The sequence below is a fragment of the Notamacropus eugenii genome, chromosome 5 (genome assembly GCF_028372415.1).
Source record: "Notamacropus eugenii isolate mMacEug1 chromosome 5, mMacEug1.pri_v2, whole genome shotgun sequence".
Taxonomy (NCBI): domain Eukaryota; kingdom Metazoa; phylum Chordata; class Mammalia; order Diprotodontia; family Macropodidae; genus Notamacropus; species Notamacropus eugenii.
In genome coordinates, this window is record NC_092876.1 from 104620330 (window position 1) to 104639499 (window position 19170).

Genomic DNA, 19170 nt, shown 5'->3' on the forward strand with positions numbered 1-19170 from the left:
CCTTCCTTCCTTCCTTCCTTCCTTCCTCCCTCCCTCCCTTCCTTCCTTCCTTCCTTCCTTCCTTCCTTCCTTCCTTCCTTCCTTCCTTCCTTCCTTCCTTCCTTCCTTCCTTCCTCCTTCCCTCCCTCCCTCTCTCCCTTCCTTACTCCAAAACTGCTAAATGAAGAGGTAAAGGCACTGACCTTTGGAGGGCTGGAGGGTGGAGCACCAAACTTTCCAATGCCTTCCTTTACAGAAAAGAGGACATGGGCTCTAGGCGCACTCCACTGTGCATCTGCTGCTCTGCTTGGTTTCAATTCTCCAGAACTTGATGCCCCTGCACTGGGTACCCCCCAGACCCCTTCCCACCTTTCCTGCCTCCTTTTGTGTATTGTCTTTCCCCTTTAGAATGTAAGTCCACTGAGGGCAGAGACTTTGTTTTTATTAATTGTAGCCCCAGAACTTAGCACAGTGTCTAAAATATAGTAGGCACTTAAGAAGTGATCATTGGGTTGGATTGAAATGAAAAAAATAGGTAATGGAATTGAGTAAATTGAAGGACTAGGAAGTTAGGGTACTTGCGGTGGCATCAGTATATGGGGCAGGCCTTATGCTAAGTGTGGGAATACTAAGGAAGGAAAAACAGACCTTTCCCTTCCAGAGTTTACATTCCAATGGGGAGACAACATGGTAATAATTAATATATTATATAATATATCATTAATATATTATAATATATGCATATATACAAACATGTATGTCTTTTATACTGTCAATATTGTACCTATTTTATTTAATATATGGTTTATATAGAAAATATGTAAAATATCAACTCATTAATGCTATTATATGTTGCTAAAATTGTATTAGCAATGTAAATTCTATATTATTTCTGTCGTATCAATATACTTGTTAGTGAATATATTTCTACATAAATATATTCATTGATATTTATAGATTTTATATATTAATAAACATATATTTATTATATTATATGACATCTACAGTGTAGAAGATAATTTTAAAGAGGAAGGCATTAGCAGAAGGGGCCAGGAAAGGCCTCTTGAAGAAGACAAGATTGAAGCTGAGTTTTAAAGTCCCTTAGATTGAGGGAAGAAGACAGAATAAGACTATAAGTCAAATAATAAACACATTAAGGAAGGAAGAGAATGTTCTCCTAAAAGTTGTTGGGTGACGGAGTAAACAGAGTGTTGGTCCTTGAGTCAGGGACACCTGCATTCAGATCCCATCTAGTAAAATAGATATTTATAAACTGTGTGACCCTTGTAAGACTCTTAAATTTTGTCTGCCTCAGCATTTAATACAGTACTTGACCCATAGTAGGTGCTTAATAAATGCTCATTCAGTTAAACAGTTCAGTGTTCTGGCTGACTAAATTCAGTAGCGTCCAGTCATGACCTCATTGGACTGCTGGTGAAGTGTGCTTCTAGCTTCTTGGCAGAGAGGTAGTGGCCTCTAGTTGTAGAATGAGGCATACACCATTAGTGGTAGTCAATAGGTTGATAGACTTCTGTCTATTGGTTGTGGTGGTGAAAGTCACTGGGAATTGACAGCAATTGTATAAAAAGCAGCAAAAAAAATTTCTTTCCGAAGAAAAAGTAGTAAAGTTGGAGTCAGGAGATTTTGGTCCCGACTCTAATCAGCACTGTTAGCTTGGGCAAGGTCATTTCATCTTTCTGGATCTTAGATTTTTCAATTAAAATAGGAAAAGTTGGACTAGATGTTGTTTAAGGTTTCTTCTGACTCTAACATTCTTTATGGAATTTTTACTAACCAGATTTTCATGATCCTACCAAAACCTGAATTAAGAAGGAGAACATATATAGACTCCCAGAGACATCCTGGAGAGCAAAATCATAAATGAAATTAATTTAAATGGTCACATATGAGGAATTAGGAAAAAGTGAGAAAGGCTCAGGACAAAGAGAAAGATGAGGTGGACACTAAGGTTGGGGAATGGGGGGATCCCTATAAGTGGGACTGTATTTCATAAGTATATCCACTTAGCAACTGTATCCTTATAGCAGCTCCTGGTTATTCGTCAGGTTGGGACACTTTGATGAGAGTATTCTACAAGGAAATCCATCTTCTTTTTCTGATCCCATCAGTTTAACTTCTCTTAATTCATTTCCTTTACTGAAAAATGAATGAAATGCACTGACTGCTGAGGATATCCAGTCTGTTTGACAGTCCTATTTTTTATTATAAGTTTGAAAAAATGGTCTTCAAGTAGAACTCTTTTATGTTTGAGTAGCATAACTCAGTTTTGTTCCTGCTTACAGCCACTTATAAATAACCATTGCCATCTATATAGGGATCAATTAGGCTAGCAACAAGAGCCGTAAGGGTACAGTGAATTCAGAGAAAACTGGAAGGTAAGTCAGCTGTGTAGGATGGGACACAAAAACATGTCTGTGCCCAAAGAACAGAGAGCACATCAAAATGTGATTTTGCTTTGATCTGCTTTACATGCCTGACATAGCTTTCTCAATTCTGATGATAGATCCCAGAAACTGACCTTGACTTTTTCTCCATGATCCCTCTGGCCTAGACCTGCAGAGAATCTTTCTGACTTAAACAGTTGCCCCTGCCCCCATCCCAAAGTGGGAAAGTTTCAGGCAATGCTAAAGAGCTCATTCAGTCATAGCCCATGATAGGTCTTAACTTTAATCTCTATTGTAAGATGGTGTAGGTAGAATAGCTATTTTGGTGGCCTGATTACCCTTGAGTAAGCTGATCTCCATGTTGGGGGACCGAAAGATTAGTTCCAAGAGAACAGAGACATGGCAGTAAAATGCAAGACCAAAATTTTATTTAAAACATTTCCTAAGTTATTTGTTGGCTATTTATTATACTATCTCATTTCATTCTCACAATAACACTATGAGGTAAGTGCTGTTATTATCCCCATTTTACAGTTGAAGTAACTGAGGCAAACAGAGGTTAAGTGACTTGTCAAGGGTCACACACATACCAAGAATCTGAGGTTGGATTTGAACTCATATGCAAGACCCTAGACAGACACTAGACTAGGTACAAGTCATAGTCAGAGATTTAAAGCTGAAAAGGACCTTAGAAACCATTGAAAATAACTCTTTTTATTTTAAATATGAAGAAACCAAGGGACAGAGAAATTATGACTTGCTCAGGGTCATGTAGCTAAGTATCTGAGGAAGAATTTGTTTCTTCTCTGCTGGGGGTGATAACCAGGTGGGGAGGGTGTGTGAAACTGAAAAAGTCTCTGCCCTCAAAACCGTACAGTCTAACAGGGAGTTGGGTCATGTATACAAAGAAACTATCAGGATGCTTTAAATTAGCACTTAGGAAAGGTCATCCAGAGAAGCTTGCGCGATCTGAACACAAGGAGATCACAATAGATAAGGGGAAGTATCTTAATAAGTCATTTTAAAGTGTCTCCACCCTGTCATCCTTTCATGACACCACCACTAAAAAAGACAACATATTTTCTAACAAGTGAATCTTTCCAACATGTTACAGATGGGAGGTTGTCTCCCACAGGGTAAAAACTGATCATGTATCACAGGGTTGCCCAGACAGCAAGAGAGGGTCTATGGCAAAATTAGCTGAGAGCAGTTCTTTGCTCTTTCTCTCCTACATATTCAAAACAGGTCCTTTTGAAAGTCCTGTCCCAACTGACTTCTCATTATTCACACTCACTGCCTGTGAGGTCCCCAGGGCTCTGTGGGCAAAGCCTGAGTGCTACAAATATGATAGGAATCACTTAGACCAAAGGGTCTTGTTAATATCAACTTTGCCTATTTCCTTTATGAAGTCACTGTGCTCTAGGAGAGAGATTCTTCTGTGTAACCACATCAAAATACATGTCAACTTAATGTTGTTCTAAGTTTTATAGATGGCTTTGGAGGTTAAGGAAAAGAGAGCCTGTAGAGAAAATGCTGAAGGTGATGATAAAAATTGATTTCCTGTCCTGGTACTTGGAAACAGGAAGAATCATAAAATCATGGAATTTTGGAATTGTGAAGGACCTTTAAAGAGAGTTTAATCCAGACTTTTTCCTGTTGGAACTGAGGCTCAAAGAGACTAAATAATTTACGCAAAGTTCACATAGCTAGTCCATGGGCAAACTGGGTTTGACCCCATTTTCTACTAACCCCAATGTTCTTTCCATGGTACCATAAAAGCCATAAAGTTCTGCGAATCTAATATGCTCAATGAATTAAGAGCAGATTAGTGCTTGTAGGCAGTTTTTATGTTCTATTTCAAACAAGTGGAATCAAGCTGGTTTACTTTGGACTCAAGTCAGCTTGTACTCTTTGCCAGTAGCTTTGTAGGTGAAGGTCAATGAAAAGAGGACTACCCAAGCAGCATGGCAACACTGTCCAAAGCTGCAGGGAATGTAGCAGTGTGGGGTAAGCATAAGGTCTAGCTGAGAAAACAGGTTTTGCAAGCTTGTGTCCATAACCCAAAAACAAAAAACCGAACCAAAACAAAAAACCTAAAGAGCAAATAGAGAATGTTAGGAGGGTTTGGAAACATTACAGGCAACATAATCTCCTCTTTGTATGGAGCCATGGTACGTCTGAACCTGGAGTATGGTATGGAGTTGTGGTCACTGTGCCACAGAATATACAAACTGATGAAGGTCTGGAAAAAGGCATTGAACATGATCATGGGGAGTAGACTAAAGAGATTAGGATTCACCAGTTATTAAAAAATGTCAGTTTTGCGATTTGCAGTAGCAAACATCATGAGCAGGATTACATGCTCCTAGAAGCCAGTCTATGCATTCATTCATTTCCTGGTATGAAGAGACTTTGTGATAGTATGGAAATAAGCAGGCCATTTTGATCAAAATTTTAAAGATCGTGATTGATCATGGAAAGGGTGAACATGAACTTGTTGGGAGAGGAGGAAGGAGCTGAATGTTTCCTTTCAATTGCTTCTTTGACTGACATTTTAATGCATTTGCATTGCCAACATTGAATGTTTAACCTGGCCAGTTTCATGGCACTAGACTTTGGAACATCAACAGCATCTTACCCAAGGCCCCATTCAGGCCAACTGAGTGGTTATGGGGACAATATTTAACAAATATTTGTTGATAAATTATACTGTAAGGGCTAGAACAATGAATAATATGTCTCTGCCTTCTGCGGAGTGCTGGTCCAGGAGGACTCAACTACAATATAAAAGGCAAGTGAATGAATGAATGAACGAAAAGGCATTTATGAGGTGCTTACTATATGCCAAGTACTCCTTTAAGTGTTGGAGATACAAATACAAAAATCAGAGAGACCCTGCCCACAAGAAGCTTACATGATAATGTTGTATACTATCTATCTATCTATCTATCTATCTATCTATCTATCTATCTATCTATCTATCTATCTATTATTTATCTCTCTCTATATATAGAGATATAGATATAAACATACATACACAATATATGTATACATACATACTATATATACACATACAATATATGCATATATACATATAGTGTATACACACATATAACATGTATATATATGTGTGTGCATACAGGTATATAATGTATATGTCCATAAATGTACACACCCATATATACATGTATGTATCTACATGATGTTGATAACAGACATATATGTATACATACTGTATGTAAATATACTGTATGTACATATATAGTGTATATATGATATAGTATATACATACATATATGTCATACATTGTGTGTGTGTGTGTGTGATGAGCACTGACCACAGAAAGGAACTATGGTCCAGGAAGTCATAAAGATGGGGAGTGGAATAACAAGGTAGTTCATTAATACATCTTCTCCAGAGGCAACAGTAAGTGCAATGTGATTCTAGTACTTGGAGAAAGAGGTAGGAAATGTTTGGGGGGACAGAAGGAAATGGAGGTCAGCAGGACTGAAGATGACCAGGAGATAATGAGGATGAATGTGGATATATTTTGGGAGAGTATCTTTTCAGAAATTAGGCAGTGAAAGTAAAGAAAGCTGTTAGCTTGGAGCAAGTCACAGGATGATTCAGAAAAGGCTAGATGGGGAAAGACTAGTTGACACAGGTGGGAAACAGACACTGAAAAGGAAGAGACTAATGATCCAAGAGAGGGGATAGTTAATGGATCAAGGACCTTGAAGAGAAGGGAAAGCATGGATGAAGAGTATTTATGAAGGTTCAGCCTTAGAACATGGATAGATGGTGCAGTGGATAGAGCACTGGGTTTGCAGTCAGGAATATTCATCTTTGTGAGTTCAGATCTGGTCTCAGACATTTACTAGCTGTGTGACCCTGGGTAAGTCACTTAACCTTGTTTGCCTCAGTTACCTCATCTGTAAAATAAGCTAAGGAAGGAAATGGCAAACCAGTCCGGTATTTTTGCCAAGAAAACTCCCAAAATGGGGACATGAAGAGTCAGACATAATTGAAAAACAACTGAACATAAGGAAGGGATCAGTGACTGAAGCTCTGTGCAAACCTTCTCTTTAGTCTGAGGGTAGAAGTACAGATCTTTTAACATGGCACATGCATTTCTGGGTTGGAGATACAGGGTTAGGATTCCTATAACCTCCCTCTGAAGATCTAAGAATTGAGATGGCATTCTTAAGTTCTCCCCAACCACTGGCCCAACAAAGTGCCTTGGAAACAGCATTGGTCAGGCAAGGATTCACTGAATGCCTACTATGTGTATAGCATTAAAGCATGCTCAGATGAGTGCGGGACTGGGAGTCACAAAAGCTGGATTCAGATCTGGACTCTGTTAGTAATTAGCTGTAATTGATAGGTCAAAGGATTTATTAAGGGCTTCTATGCTCCAGGCACTGTACAAAGCTTGTATAAGCAAGTCATTCCCAGCTGTGAAGGAGCTTACATTTTAATGGGGTGAGATAACATATATAGGAAGGGAGGGAAGGATGTGGGTTCCCATGGGGCATGGTGAGGAAACCGCAGAAAGTGTCATGGAAGCCTGGTTCCCAGCAAGCTAAGCTACAGGCTCACCTATTAAAAACCCCTGGCAGCTAGAGTGGAGAGTCTGATTTTCCTGATGTCACTGTCTTCTCTGAAGCCTTTGTTTCTACATCTCTACAATGAATATGATACTAAAGAAACCATCTGCTTTACTGGATGATGAGGAATACTTGAATATGCAAAGGAGGTGTGGTTCTATCAGCCTGGAGAACTCTAGGTATAGGAAAACCCAATAAATAAATCCTTGTGCTTGAGGCATGTGGAGGTCAAGTCATTTGCCTAGGACCACACAGATGGTAAATGTATGAAAAAGGATTTGAACACGTCTTCCTGATTCCAAGCCCATCTTTCTAATCACTATGTCAGACTGAAAACCTTAGTTACATAAAAATGTTTGTCATTCAGCTTTAATTAGGTACCTACCATATACCAGGTCTGTGCTAAGTGCTGGGGATACAAAAGAGAGCCCAAAACAACAGGAGCTCACAGAATAGAACATGTTTCCTCACCACCTACCAGCTGAGTCCTACATGGGATAGAGAAGTAGGTCAGAGATTTCCATGACCCATCTCAATAGTTTCATTAGAAATATATACACATACCCTATATACATATACAGTCAATTATATATACATGCATATATACACACATACATAAAGTCAAACATACATACCAACCCACCTACATATATATACATACATATATAGCAAAATATATGTATATACACATACACACATATATACATACATATATATATGTGGGTGTGTATATACACACACACACATATACATACACACACACATATATAGAGAGGGAGAGACATAAGGATCTGAGCAGATCTACCTGCCACTTCCCATGAGTATTTAGATATGACTAATATAACTTGTTGTCCTCTAGGTGCAGTAGAGAAAGATGCTGGATTTGTCATTAGAAGTTCACATCTTAGCTCTGCTCCTGATTGTGTGACCTTGGGTAATGCACCTCCCCTCAGAGAGAACTCGTCGATTTGTGCCTTGGCCACTTGAACAGTGGTATCACCTCTCAGATCTCCAGCCTGACCCCCAGTGACTCCAACTCAATAGCCTCTTCATATGGAAAATGAAAGGGATGGACTCATTGACCTTGAATGGATCTTCCAGCTCTATACATACCTAGGAGCCTCTGAACACAATATTCTTTCCCTAGTCCTACAATTGGAGGACTCCCAGAGAGTGAAGAGAAAAAACATAATTTACTCTGTCTCCCAGGTTAAGCACTCTCCTGGATTGCGTGCTCCCAACATTAATTAACAAAAATAGAACCTTCTCTACGAGAGCAGTAGCCACCAGATGGCACCAAGAGCTTTCATGGAGTCAGCTGCAAAGTTTGCTCTTGAGGCAAGGTGCAGGAGCTAGATGGAAAGAAAGGCTAGACACCACATGTAGGGGGTGACTGGGAGCACTGGGCCATAGACCACCAGCTCACAGGTGCAGAAACGTCATAGCCGAGGCTCTAGCGTTGGCCCTTGGCCCTGCTGCCCATGTCTACATACCCCAGGCCCCTCCAGGGCTTTGGAGCAATTGGCTATTGCTCCATTCCTAGACTCAGTCAGTCACCTAGTGATCTTCCTCAGTGTCACTGGTGATGATGAAATTACCTTGAGAGATGCTTCTCCGAGGGCTAGGATTTCATACTGCACCACATCACACACATAGTCACCACAAAACGAACCTCAGTTTAGTTCTAGGCATGGGGCAAAGCTTTCAGAAGGGAACAAGGGTGGATCCTTTCCACTTTCAGTCACTGATTCATAGAATCAGTGATTTTATTGAGAATGATTCCATGAATACCAGAAAGGAGCAGTAGTAAGTAGGCGGGAGAACAATCTATATGTAGATAGCTGTATTTCCTGTGATTTTTCAGGCAATGCAGGAGCCAGAGCAGGAATTTTCCTGGAAAAAACAGCTAGGGGATAGAGTGGACAGAGTGCTGATCCGGACTTAGGAAGATGTGAGTTCAGAGCCTTAATTAGCTGTATGACCTTGGGCAAGTCACTTCACTTAAACCTCAGTTTTCTCATCTTTAAAATGGGAATAATATACCACTTATCTTTCAGGGTTGCTGTAAAGATTTAAAAATATACACGCACAAATTCATTACATGTGTATATACACATATGTAATATAATATATTTGATATATACCAAATTATATACACATAAATAATATAGCATTATTTATATGCATATATAACATTTTACATATAAATAACAGAACACATTATTTATAAGCATATAAATAATAGAACATATATTATTTATACATAAAATAACTTTCAATATAGCAAATAATATATAATGTATATAAAGTCCTTTACAAACCCTAAACTGCTATACAAGTTATTATTAATATAAGAAAAACAAAAAGGCTAGACAGCAAAATGTAGCAATACAAGGGAGGTTTCCCACTCTGCCAAATACACTAGAACATGGGAATGTAGCTTCGTAAGAGTCTGAAGAGACTTTAGAAATAATTTTTTCCAGTTATTTCTTTTTCATTATCCTCTTAAATAGTGAATTAACTCTCAGGTCACCAGTTTTCATTCCATGGACTAAATAGTAGCTAAGTAGAAATGTAAAAATATTATTTATGTTTCTAGAATCACAGGATGTTGCAGCTGAAAGGAACCTGAGAAATAATTTAATTCAACCCCCTCGTTTTATAGTTGGGAAAATGGAGACCTAGAGAGGCGAGTGACTTGCTCAAGGTCACACAGCTGGTGCTAAATCTAGGATTTAACCCACGTCATAACTCCTATTCCAAGTATTCCTTCTCTGCAACCAAATTTTTATACCTATAAATTTTTAATGCTTCAGTTTTTATAGTCAGAAATTATAGTTTTTAAAATGCATTTGGAAATCAAGACTCTAAATTTCAGATAATAAACTTCTAAAGAAGGCAGAAGAATTTACATAGAACTTAATCAGTAAATATGGTTTTTGGAGCCATAAACACTTAATTAAGTATTCTTTGTACTTATAATACAATTTCTACTTGAGAAAATCCATGGGTTTTGTTCATATTTATATCTTTGGTGATTTTAATGAAACTTCTGCTGCCTCTGACCACATCTGTAGAATTTCTAGAATATTAACCCTTGTGAGGACATGACATTGGGCTTTGATGATGAATCTGACTGGTCAGACTTTTCAAAAGAAAGACAGTCCCAGAGAACACAGCTGGAATCACCTGTCAGAATGAGTGATCCTGAAAATTTTCCTAACAAATACAGATGTCCCATAGTGGAGTGGTTTACTGGGGTGAGGGGGGGGATGGGGAGGGCCAAGCTCCTAGTCATTGTTATGTTTGTAAACAGACTCTAGGTGATGTCTTTGGGGAATGAGACCTGGGCTGGGAGTCAGAAAAGTCCTATTCAATCTTAAGTTCTGTTTCTTACTAGCTATGTGACCCTGAGCTCCATTAAACACAAAGAACAAATTGATGACCTCTGTTGGATTTGGGCAGGACCACGTGACCTATGAGCTCCAGTTCATCTCTTGGGATTCCCTGGTTTTAGGCTAAGAACTAGTTTTCTTTGAGTCACCTTACCCATATACCATAGATTTTTTTTTTCCAGCCAAGGACAAAACTTTGGTAAGTAGTGACACAGTGGAAGAAGGGGTTCTGAAGTCAGAGGACTTGGGTTAAAATCCCATCTCTTATACTTACTACCTGTGAGATATTTTTGTGGACTGTTGTTCAGTTGTGTTATTTGTATCTGACTCTTCGTGACTCCGTTTGGGGTTTTCTTGGCAAAGATACTGAAGTAGTTTGCACTTCCTTCTCCAGCTCATTTTATAGATGAGAAAACTGAGGCAAACAGGGTTAAGTGACTTGCCCAGGGTCACACAGCTAATTAAGTGACTGAGGCCAGATTTGAACTCAGGAAGATGAGTTTTCCTGACTCCAGGCCCAGGACTCTTGTTCTGCAGCTGTCCCTGGGGTATTAGACAAGTCAATTAACTCCTTTGGTCTTCAGTTTTCTTACCTATAAAATTAGGGCATTAGACTAGATGACTTCTGAGGTCCCTTCCAGTCCAATATTTACAGTCCTATGATCCCATACGTAGGGATCTTCAGCTTTAACCAACTCTGGGAGTCTCATGGTATAATGTGAAGAGGGTAGTGCTCTGTAAAGGGTAGGACCAATGTGTGACGGATGGTGGGAAAACACACTGTTATGCTTATATTGTTGTGTTGGTACAAACTGAGCAGGAAAATTGGAGGGAAGATAGCCTAGTAGTCGGTTACTTTGTGCCCCATTGTGCCCTATACTACCCCACCTCCACTGCCACCCCAGCCAGCTAGCATCTGGGGAAACAACTCCAGCCAACCCCACCAACTGCTGACCAGTCATCCCCTATGGGTCTGACAAGCTGGCCTACCTAGAGTGATAAGGCACCCTGAGGTAAACACAAGGTGGCTGGTGCCAGACAAGATGAAACATTGCCACCCCTTCAACTACCATCATTTTTTAGACTCAAATGGAGATAGCTTAGGAATTTGAACTCCCAAGCCTAGGGAATGGCAGCATCCTCCTCCTGAATTAGATAGCTAGAATTTGTAATGTGTCATGCTTCCAGCCCAGGTCCCATAGGCATCACGGAGATGTGGCCTGAAAATTTCTTCTCATAGCTACTGTAGCCATTGTTCCTAAGGATCCAGAAAGGACGGTTCTTGCAGCCAAAGTCCTTGGCACTCTTAAATATTTCAACATCAGAAACTGATGTGATTTTAACAATGGAAATGACATTAAAGATGCATCATCACCCTAAGGACCATGGGACTCTTTCATCTGACTTGCAACTGAAACTTTCCAGAGGAGCCGTCTCCCTCACATGAGCTCCTTGAGAGGAAAAAGTATCTTACCTCCACATGTGTATCCCCAGTGCTTTGTATACAGTAAGCAAGTGATAAATGCTTTTTCATTCATTCATTCATTGCTTGTCAATTTTTAACTTTTTTTTTGGCCTACTTGGTCCTTCTCTGTTCATTAATGTGTTACTTATGATTTCCAGCAATTCATTATGTGCCAAGTTTACAGGGTGGAAGGAAGGTAGAGAAAGGGGAGGCCACCGATGCATCTCTAGGAACTAGAGCCATGAAATGAAGTTAGCTGTTGTCTTTAGTAACATTTGACTTTGTACCATGTTACTCCTGATGTAGATGGTTTTATTGGAACTGTAGACCCCAAATAGGCAGTACTTATCAACATTGGAGGCTGTTTTAATTATTTGCTCTTTCTTTGTTGGGGGGGGCGGTATTGAATGAGTTTGTACTCAAACTGCCACTGTAGGCTGAGAAGAAAACATCACCTTCATGTGCCAAACTGGAAATGACAAGGTCAAATTCATCCTTTCTTCCTAGACAAGGTGACTAGTCTCTGGGGCAAACCCAGCCATATCCCTAGTGCCAGGGCTTAGCAGGGCCATAAACATGACCCTCCTGGGACAAAGGATGAAATTTAAACAGTCTTCATGCTATAATAGGCATGGACAAAGGGCAGGAAATGGTCAGTCTCATTCCTGTTCTTAATTCAAGCCTCTATGAATGCATGGCATGACAGCAACCTATAAGTGAAAAACCTCCACAGTTTCTGTTGAGGATGGGGTTGGGGGTTGGGAGGGTGAGGTGGATGTTAAATTCCTTGTTTTTAGTTTTTATTTTTATTACTCACAGTAAATGAACTGTGATTAGTTTTCACATTTTTTTTAAAGAAAATCTTGGAAAGTTTGACCCAAAGAAGATGATAAAATGTGACTCCCACTCCTAACAGAAGTGTGTGTGGGGTATAATAATGATAATAATATTTAATATTTACCATAGTACTTTAAGATTTTACAAAGTGCTTCCTTTACATGTGTTATCTCATTTGATCTTCAAGACAACCCTAAAAAATTGGTGCTATCATTATTCCCATTTTTTGCAGATGAGGAAACTGAGGCAGAAGTTAAGTGATTTGCCAAGGGTCACACAGATAACAAGTGTTTGAGTAGTTGAACTCAGACTGTTCTGACCCCAAGTTCTGAATTCTATCGACTGTGCTGCCTGGTTAAGAATGTAAGTACAGGAGTGGGGAACCTGTGGTCTCAAGAACACATGTGACCCTCTAGGTCCTCAAGTGTGGCCCTTTGACTGAATCCAAATTTCACAGAACAAATTCTTTGGGTTCAGTCAAAGGGTCACACTTGAGGACCTAGAGGGCCACATGTGACTTCGAGGTTGCAGGTTCCCCACTTCTGGATAAGATGGTGAATATACTGTCAGGCTTTGTTAAGGGTCTGGTTAGTTTTGCTGAACTGATTTTTTTCCCTTTCTTTTTAATTCTTTGTCAGAAGGGATCGCTCAATGTGTGGGGTAGTCAATGTATTTGGAAATGAAGGTGATGCAAAAATGAAATATAGGAACAAAAATACAAAAAAAACACTCTTAAGAAGGATGAAATCTTACAAGTAACTGAGTGAACATTATTTTGGTTAATGGGGGTCCAGGTCTGTTTTATATGTGTGCACGTATACATACACACACATGTGTATGTAAAATGCATAAATGTGTATATCCATACATATATGCACACATGTGAATACACAAGAACTCCTCCTTGCCAAAGGGTATGACTTATCCCAGAACACAGTGACTAGATCCACTGAACTTGGAGTTAGGAAGATCTGGGTTTGAATCTTCCCTCAGATACCAGTTGTCACTTAACTCCTCTGAGCCCTGTTTCTTCATCTGCAAAATGGAAGAATAAGTGTTTATCTTACATACCTAACTTACAGTGCTTAGTGTGACCTATTATTAATACCTAAGAGAGCACCACAAATTTAGGATAGTAGATTAAACACTACCATGCCCCTTTTATATGATAGGTATGGTCCTGAAAAGACACAAACAAATCTAAACTTTGTAAAGCAAGTCACATTTTAAACACGCTAAGGCAGTTTGTGACTTAAAGGAATCCTATTGTAAGTCTCTTCATTAGCAAAAGAAATTCTTTTTTTCTAAAAGTAGACAACCTGCCATTTGTAAACCTCATTTCCCCCCCATATATTGGGTTTTCTTACAGTGAGGTACACTATGGATAAGTAAGCACCTACATCTGTGTTACCTATATGTTTTCTGGTGACAGAATTTGCAAATATTTACCTTGTTAGAGACCTACAAAACCTCTTCTGGTTACCAGGAAGAACTTTTGTAGATCCCCAACATGGTCATTTTCAGGACAGCTATAATATTATATCTCACCACATATATTTATTATATACATATTAATAATTATATATGAAATCTTTTGCATACTTATTATAAAAGTAATAAAGAATCTCCCAGTTTTCTAAATTCCAGCATCCTGGCTTTTAATTAATTTGCCTTCTATAGATGTAAGAATTATCAAACCATAATTATACAGATTGGCTTATTTTTTTCCATTTCGGGTGACAAAAAGATGTGTTTGAGTTACGCAAGCAATAAATTACGTCTATAAATTGAGTCTCTTTTGGAAACAATATTTTTCAACTTAAAGATACGAATTATTAGCATAACAACGTCAGTGTTTCTCCATCATCTCTGGAAGGAGAGCGGCTCTCTGCTAAGAAGTAATGATTATGTCACAAATGCTACAAGTTTCTTAGAATTGGCAAGTAACTCATTTCCAGAGGAGGACAGATGTTGCTACATAAATACTCGCGGTATTTGTAACTCAGCAGTGCAGGGGGGGACAAGGGTAGGTGAGAATTTTGGAGATTCCAAGTATGGGGTAATAGTGAGGAAAACTTCAGATGTAGAATTCTTCTATTTCATGGGTTGGGGGTCCAGAGGACTCCGCAAGTTGTTGGAGGTTGGCACTAGTTTGCCTGGCTTCTGGATGGGAAGCAGGGGGCTCAGAGGGCTCCTTGAGCGTGGAAGAGGATGTGAAGGGAGAGGCTGCAGACGATGGGGGAGAGTCGGATGACCCCTCAGTAAATGAGGAAAAGGAAGTGCAGGAGGCCTCTGCTGGCACGCCACTTGAAGCAGATAGTGACGTTCCTCTGGAAGCTCCCTGCTTTGGCCGATGGAGGTGACATTTTCTTGGGGGAAAGAAAGTTTCTGAAATATTGCAAAACCCACTAGGAGCTGAGTAAGCTGAGACCACAGACAAGTCTGAGAAGGAAAGCTTTAGGCCTGTGTCCACATCAGTTTCTTGGGCATCTTCTAAGTCATCAACAGACAGCTTGGGGTTCTGTTTCCTTTCTGATGACTCTTCTGCTGGGGAGTTTCTGTTTAAAACCCAGAGTGGTTCGGCCAAGGGCAAGGACTCAGAGGCAAAGGTAGCTCCTCCAGTGGGCAGACAAAACAGAGACTTGCTCCTCTGGAACGACCAGGGAGGGCGACGAGCATTACTGTTTCTTTGAGTCTGTCCTCCCTGAGTCCCAGGGGGTAGGTCAGGCTGGTACAGCCCATTGGCCGGACTGCCTAATTTCTGCTGCTGGCCGTTGCTGAGTGTTCGACTCCGTGGGATGAAGCCAGATGCAGGGATGAAGGAAAAAGACTTCTCTGGGTAGCAGTGAAGCTTGCTGGTTTTAGATTTTCTATATAAACTATGTGCCTGGTGGGAAAACAGGAAATACTCCATTAATATGGGATTGTTAATCTCCTGGTGGCACATTTGTAATGCTAGACTTATTATAAATCATTTTCTTGAATCATTGGAAAAGCCTAATGACAACTTGATGAATGTACAACAACAATTATATTAATAATTAATAATATAGCATAATAAAACAATATCAACTATTAATAATATTAATAATTAAGTGCATTGTCCTTAAGTCAGCAAAAAAAAAATACCTACCAAATTCTATTGGAAAGATCCACCTAGCCCAAGCATCAAGAATCTTCACTAAGACTACTTTATAAACTATGTGATGTAATCCAAATCCATGGTGAAATAAAATGTATCAAAAAGGAGATTTTTGCCCTTCCTGAGCATTAAATTCCTTTAAATATCAGAGAAGAGTGGAACGCTATTCCCAGAAAAGGAAGAACCTGTTTTCTTTCTTTCCAGAGACATCTTAATTTTAGTGAAAGGAGTGATGGATTTGGTGTCAGAGGAAGGGAGATTCAAATCCCAGCTCTGTTTACTTATTACCCGTATGACCTAAAGTAAATTATTTAACCTTTCTGGGTCTCAGTTTTGTCACATATAAAATGGGGAGAGGGGTGTACAATATGATATCTAGAGTTCTTTTCACCTATAAATCTATGACCCTAGGAACCCAGGAAAATGATGGAAGGTAGTAGTAGTAGTAGTGGTAGTAGTAGTAGTAGTAGTGTAGTGGTAGTGGTAGCAGTTGTGGTAGTAGTAGTAGTAGTTAATAGTAGTAATAGTAGTGTAGTGGTAGTGGTAGCAGTTGTGGTAGCAGTAGTAGTAGTACTGAGAAATCATGAAGGAGGGTAAAACAGAGTTAGATTATAGGGACTGATGGTAGTTTTTACTTACATGACCTTGGAGAAGTCAGTTAAACTCATTGTGCCTCAGTCTTTCATGAGTAAAATAAGGAGGCTGGATAAAGTAGTCTCTGAGGTCCTTTCCAGCTCTATGAGGCTGGGGACATAAGGGAAGCAATGGTGTCTCCTCACTCCCCACTCCCTGCCCTTTGGTATTACAGCATATGTGCAGAAAGCTAGTAGCATCTTAAATTACTCTGTATTATAGAAATGCATGCATGTAGCTTTTGGTTAGATCAAACCAAAAAGGCCCAGACTTAAATCAACCTGCTCAGTTTTAAAGTTTATGTCAGAATTAAGATAAAATCATAGGGTTTGCCACAATGGGATGCTAAAGAAGCCCCAAAATGAGTGAAGTACAATTAAGTAAAAAAAAAACTGACTAGAATTCCATGAATTTCTCCCCAGAAACCCACAAACAATTAGGAGTTATCGATTGCTCTCTCCCTAGTACCCCATCCACCTTTTATGGTAATAGAATTGCCCAGTAAACTGTGGGAATCATACTACCAGGCTTAATCCCAGATGCCACAGATTCTCTTCAGGGACTAGGCATTTGCCTTTTAGATCTATTTCCTTTACTTCTGTTTTCTGTCCACAGTTTTCAGAAATTCAGAGGACAAACCTGTGGTTTACTGTTGCTTAGAACTTACAAACCTTGCCTTATATGCAGACAGACACTTGTATCCTCCTATCCTAGCTTTCCCCCCTTGTATATCCAGAGTCTAGCACACCTGCCATATAGTAAGTACATCATCAATGCTTATTGATTGATTAATTGTGTATCTCTCCCAGTCTATGCAGGACCACACAGAGAGCTGGGAGAGGATTGTTCTCTCTGTGCTTTGGTTACTGATTTATGAAGTACTGAAAGTAATAACATAGTCTGTGACTTACATGTCCCTTATAGCTCTTTAACCATCGACACTGTGCTTTACAAAGCACTTTCCTCAAAACATCCCTGTAAAGTAGGTAGTACAAGCAGTCACCTTTTACAGCAGAAGAAAGTGAAACTCAGGTGAAACAGCTCATTCAGGGTCACTCAACTAACACGTGTGATAGTCAGAGCTGAGATCTGAACCCGGTTCTCCTGGCTCCAAGTCCAGGGCCAATAAACCTCACTGCCTCTAACAGTAATCACTCACATTGACGGAAAGCTTGGTTTCAAAAGAGAGGTTTACAAAGAGAGTTAGTATGGCATAAGGGATAGAGAACACCACCAGAATCACAAAGACCTTCGTTTAATCCTAACTCTGACATATAATACCTGTTTGGCCACATTAACTGACAAGTTAATTATTATCTCAGTGCCCTGGGGAATTTGCTAAGATTATAAGGAGTTCCATTTGGACGTCAGGGGTGTCAAAACCCCATATGTAGTCTACCACACTCCCTAGCACCAGGACCAGATTAAAACGTAATTGGGAAATATTAAAAAAATTAAAAAATACAATAAAGCAGATAATATTAATAATGTGGTTTTCTAAGTCAATATGCAAACTTCAGGGATCTCATGTATGGTTTAGTGGCCCCCTTTTGTTTTGTTTGTTAGCACTGTCCAACATAGGACAAGTGATGCATCCAGACTTAAAATTGATATTCAGAAATAATATTAATACTGTGTTTTATCCTTTTCTGGCATTAAGACTATATTTGTTATATAAAAAGAGCTTGGTAAAGTTCTTTCTTTCTCAGTTTTTGAGAATAATTTGTATGGTATAGATATTAATTTTTCTTTTTAAATTTGATACAATTCTCAAAATTCATTAGGCCAGAACTTTTTCCCCCTTTGTTAGTCCCTTAACAGATAATTCTATTTCCTTTATGAAACTGAATTAAATATGGCTACTTGGAGGTCTGTTAAATTTTGAAGGTATTCTTCCATGTTTTTTCTATTCTTGGTTTTGTTGGCATGTAATTCTGCACAGAAGGTTCTGATAGTTTTTCCAATTTCCTCTGGTTTTGTCATGATTACAATTTGTTTATTTCTAAAAATAATTTGTTGAGCCTTGTATTATTTTTCCTCTTTTTAGTGTTCCTACTGTCAGACTCTTTTCATACTGACTTGGATTTATTGATGGGGCAAGCCTTCGATATGAAGGTGTGGTGGGAAACCTGCGGCCTTGAGGTCACATATGGTCTTCTAGCTGCTTGGGTGTGGTCTTTCGACTGAGGCCAAATTTTATAGAACAGATCCTTTGATTAAGAGAATTTGTTCTGAGAAATTCAAAGGGCCGCACTTGAGGACCTAAAGGGTCATATGTGGCCTCAAGGCTGCAGGTTTCCCACCCCTGTCATCACTCATTGTCTAGTGCACAAATATAACCTTTGCTATATTACTATTTATTATTGTTCCCATTTCACAAAGGGGAAAAGTGAGAAGTAAAGTGACATCTTATGACTGCACAGATAAATGCTGGAGCAAGGAATGGAATTCAGTCTCCTAAATTATATTTCCAGAACTATTTCTACTACCACAGATGACCAGTCTCTATGCAGTGTTTCCTGGTATCTGATGGATTGAAAACCTGTACTAGTTCAATAGACCTCAGAGAACACAATTGGGCAGGAGGCTATTTTTGTCCCAAACACAGCCATTGTGAAATCTCAGGAAAAAACTTCCCTTGAAGGCAGTGAGGAGATACACCCCTGACAATGGTGTCAGAAAACACATGGTGGAAGGCCATGACCTC

General features: G+C 39.4%; 1 protein-coding gene across 3 annotated transcripts in view; it reads right to left on the reverse strand.

Moving 5' to 3' along the window:
- Positions 1–14329: 14329 nt before the first annotated feature.
- Positions 14330–19170, reverse strand: part of FAM124A (family with sequence similarity 124 member A) — a 121932-nt gene continuing 117091 nt past the window's right edge. For all 3 annotated transcript variants that reach the window (XM_072610491.1, XM_072610490.1, XM_072610489.1), the window contains one exon: positions 14330–15575. In XM_072610491.1, coding sequence (XP_072466592.1) covers positions 15443–15575 — 133 coding nt within the window. In that variant the 3' untranslated portion in view covers positions 14330–15442. The remainder of the gene's footprint in view (positions 15576–19170) is intronic.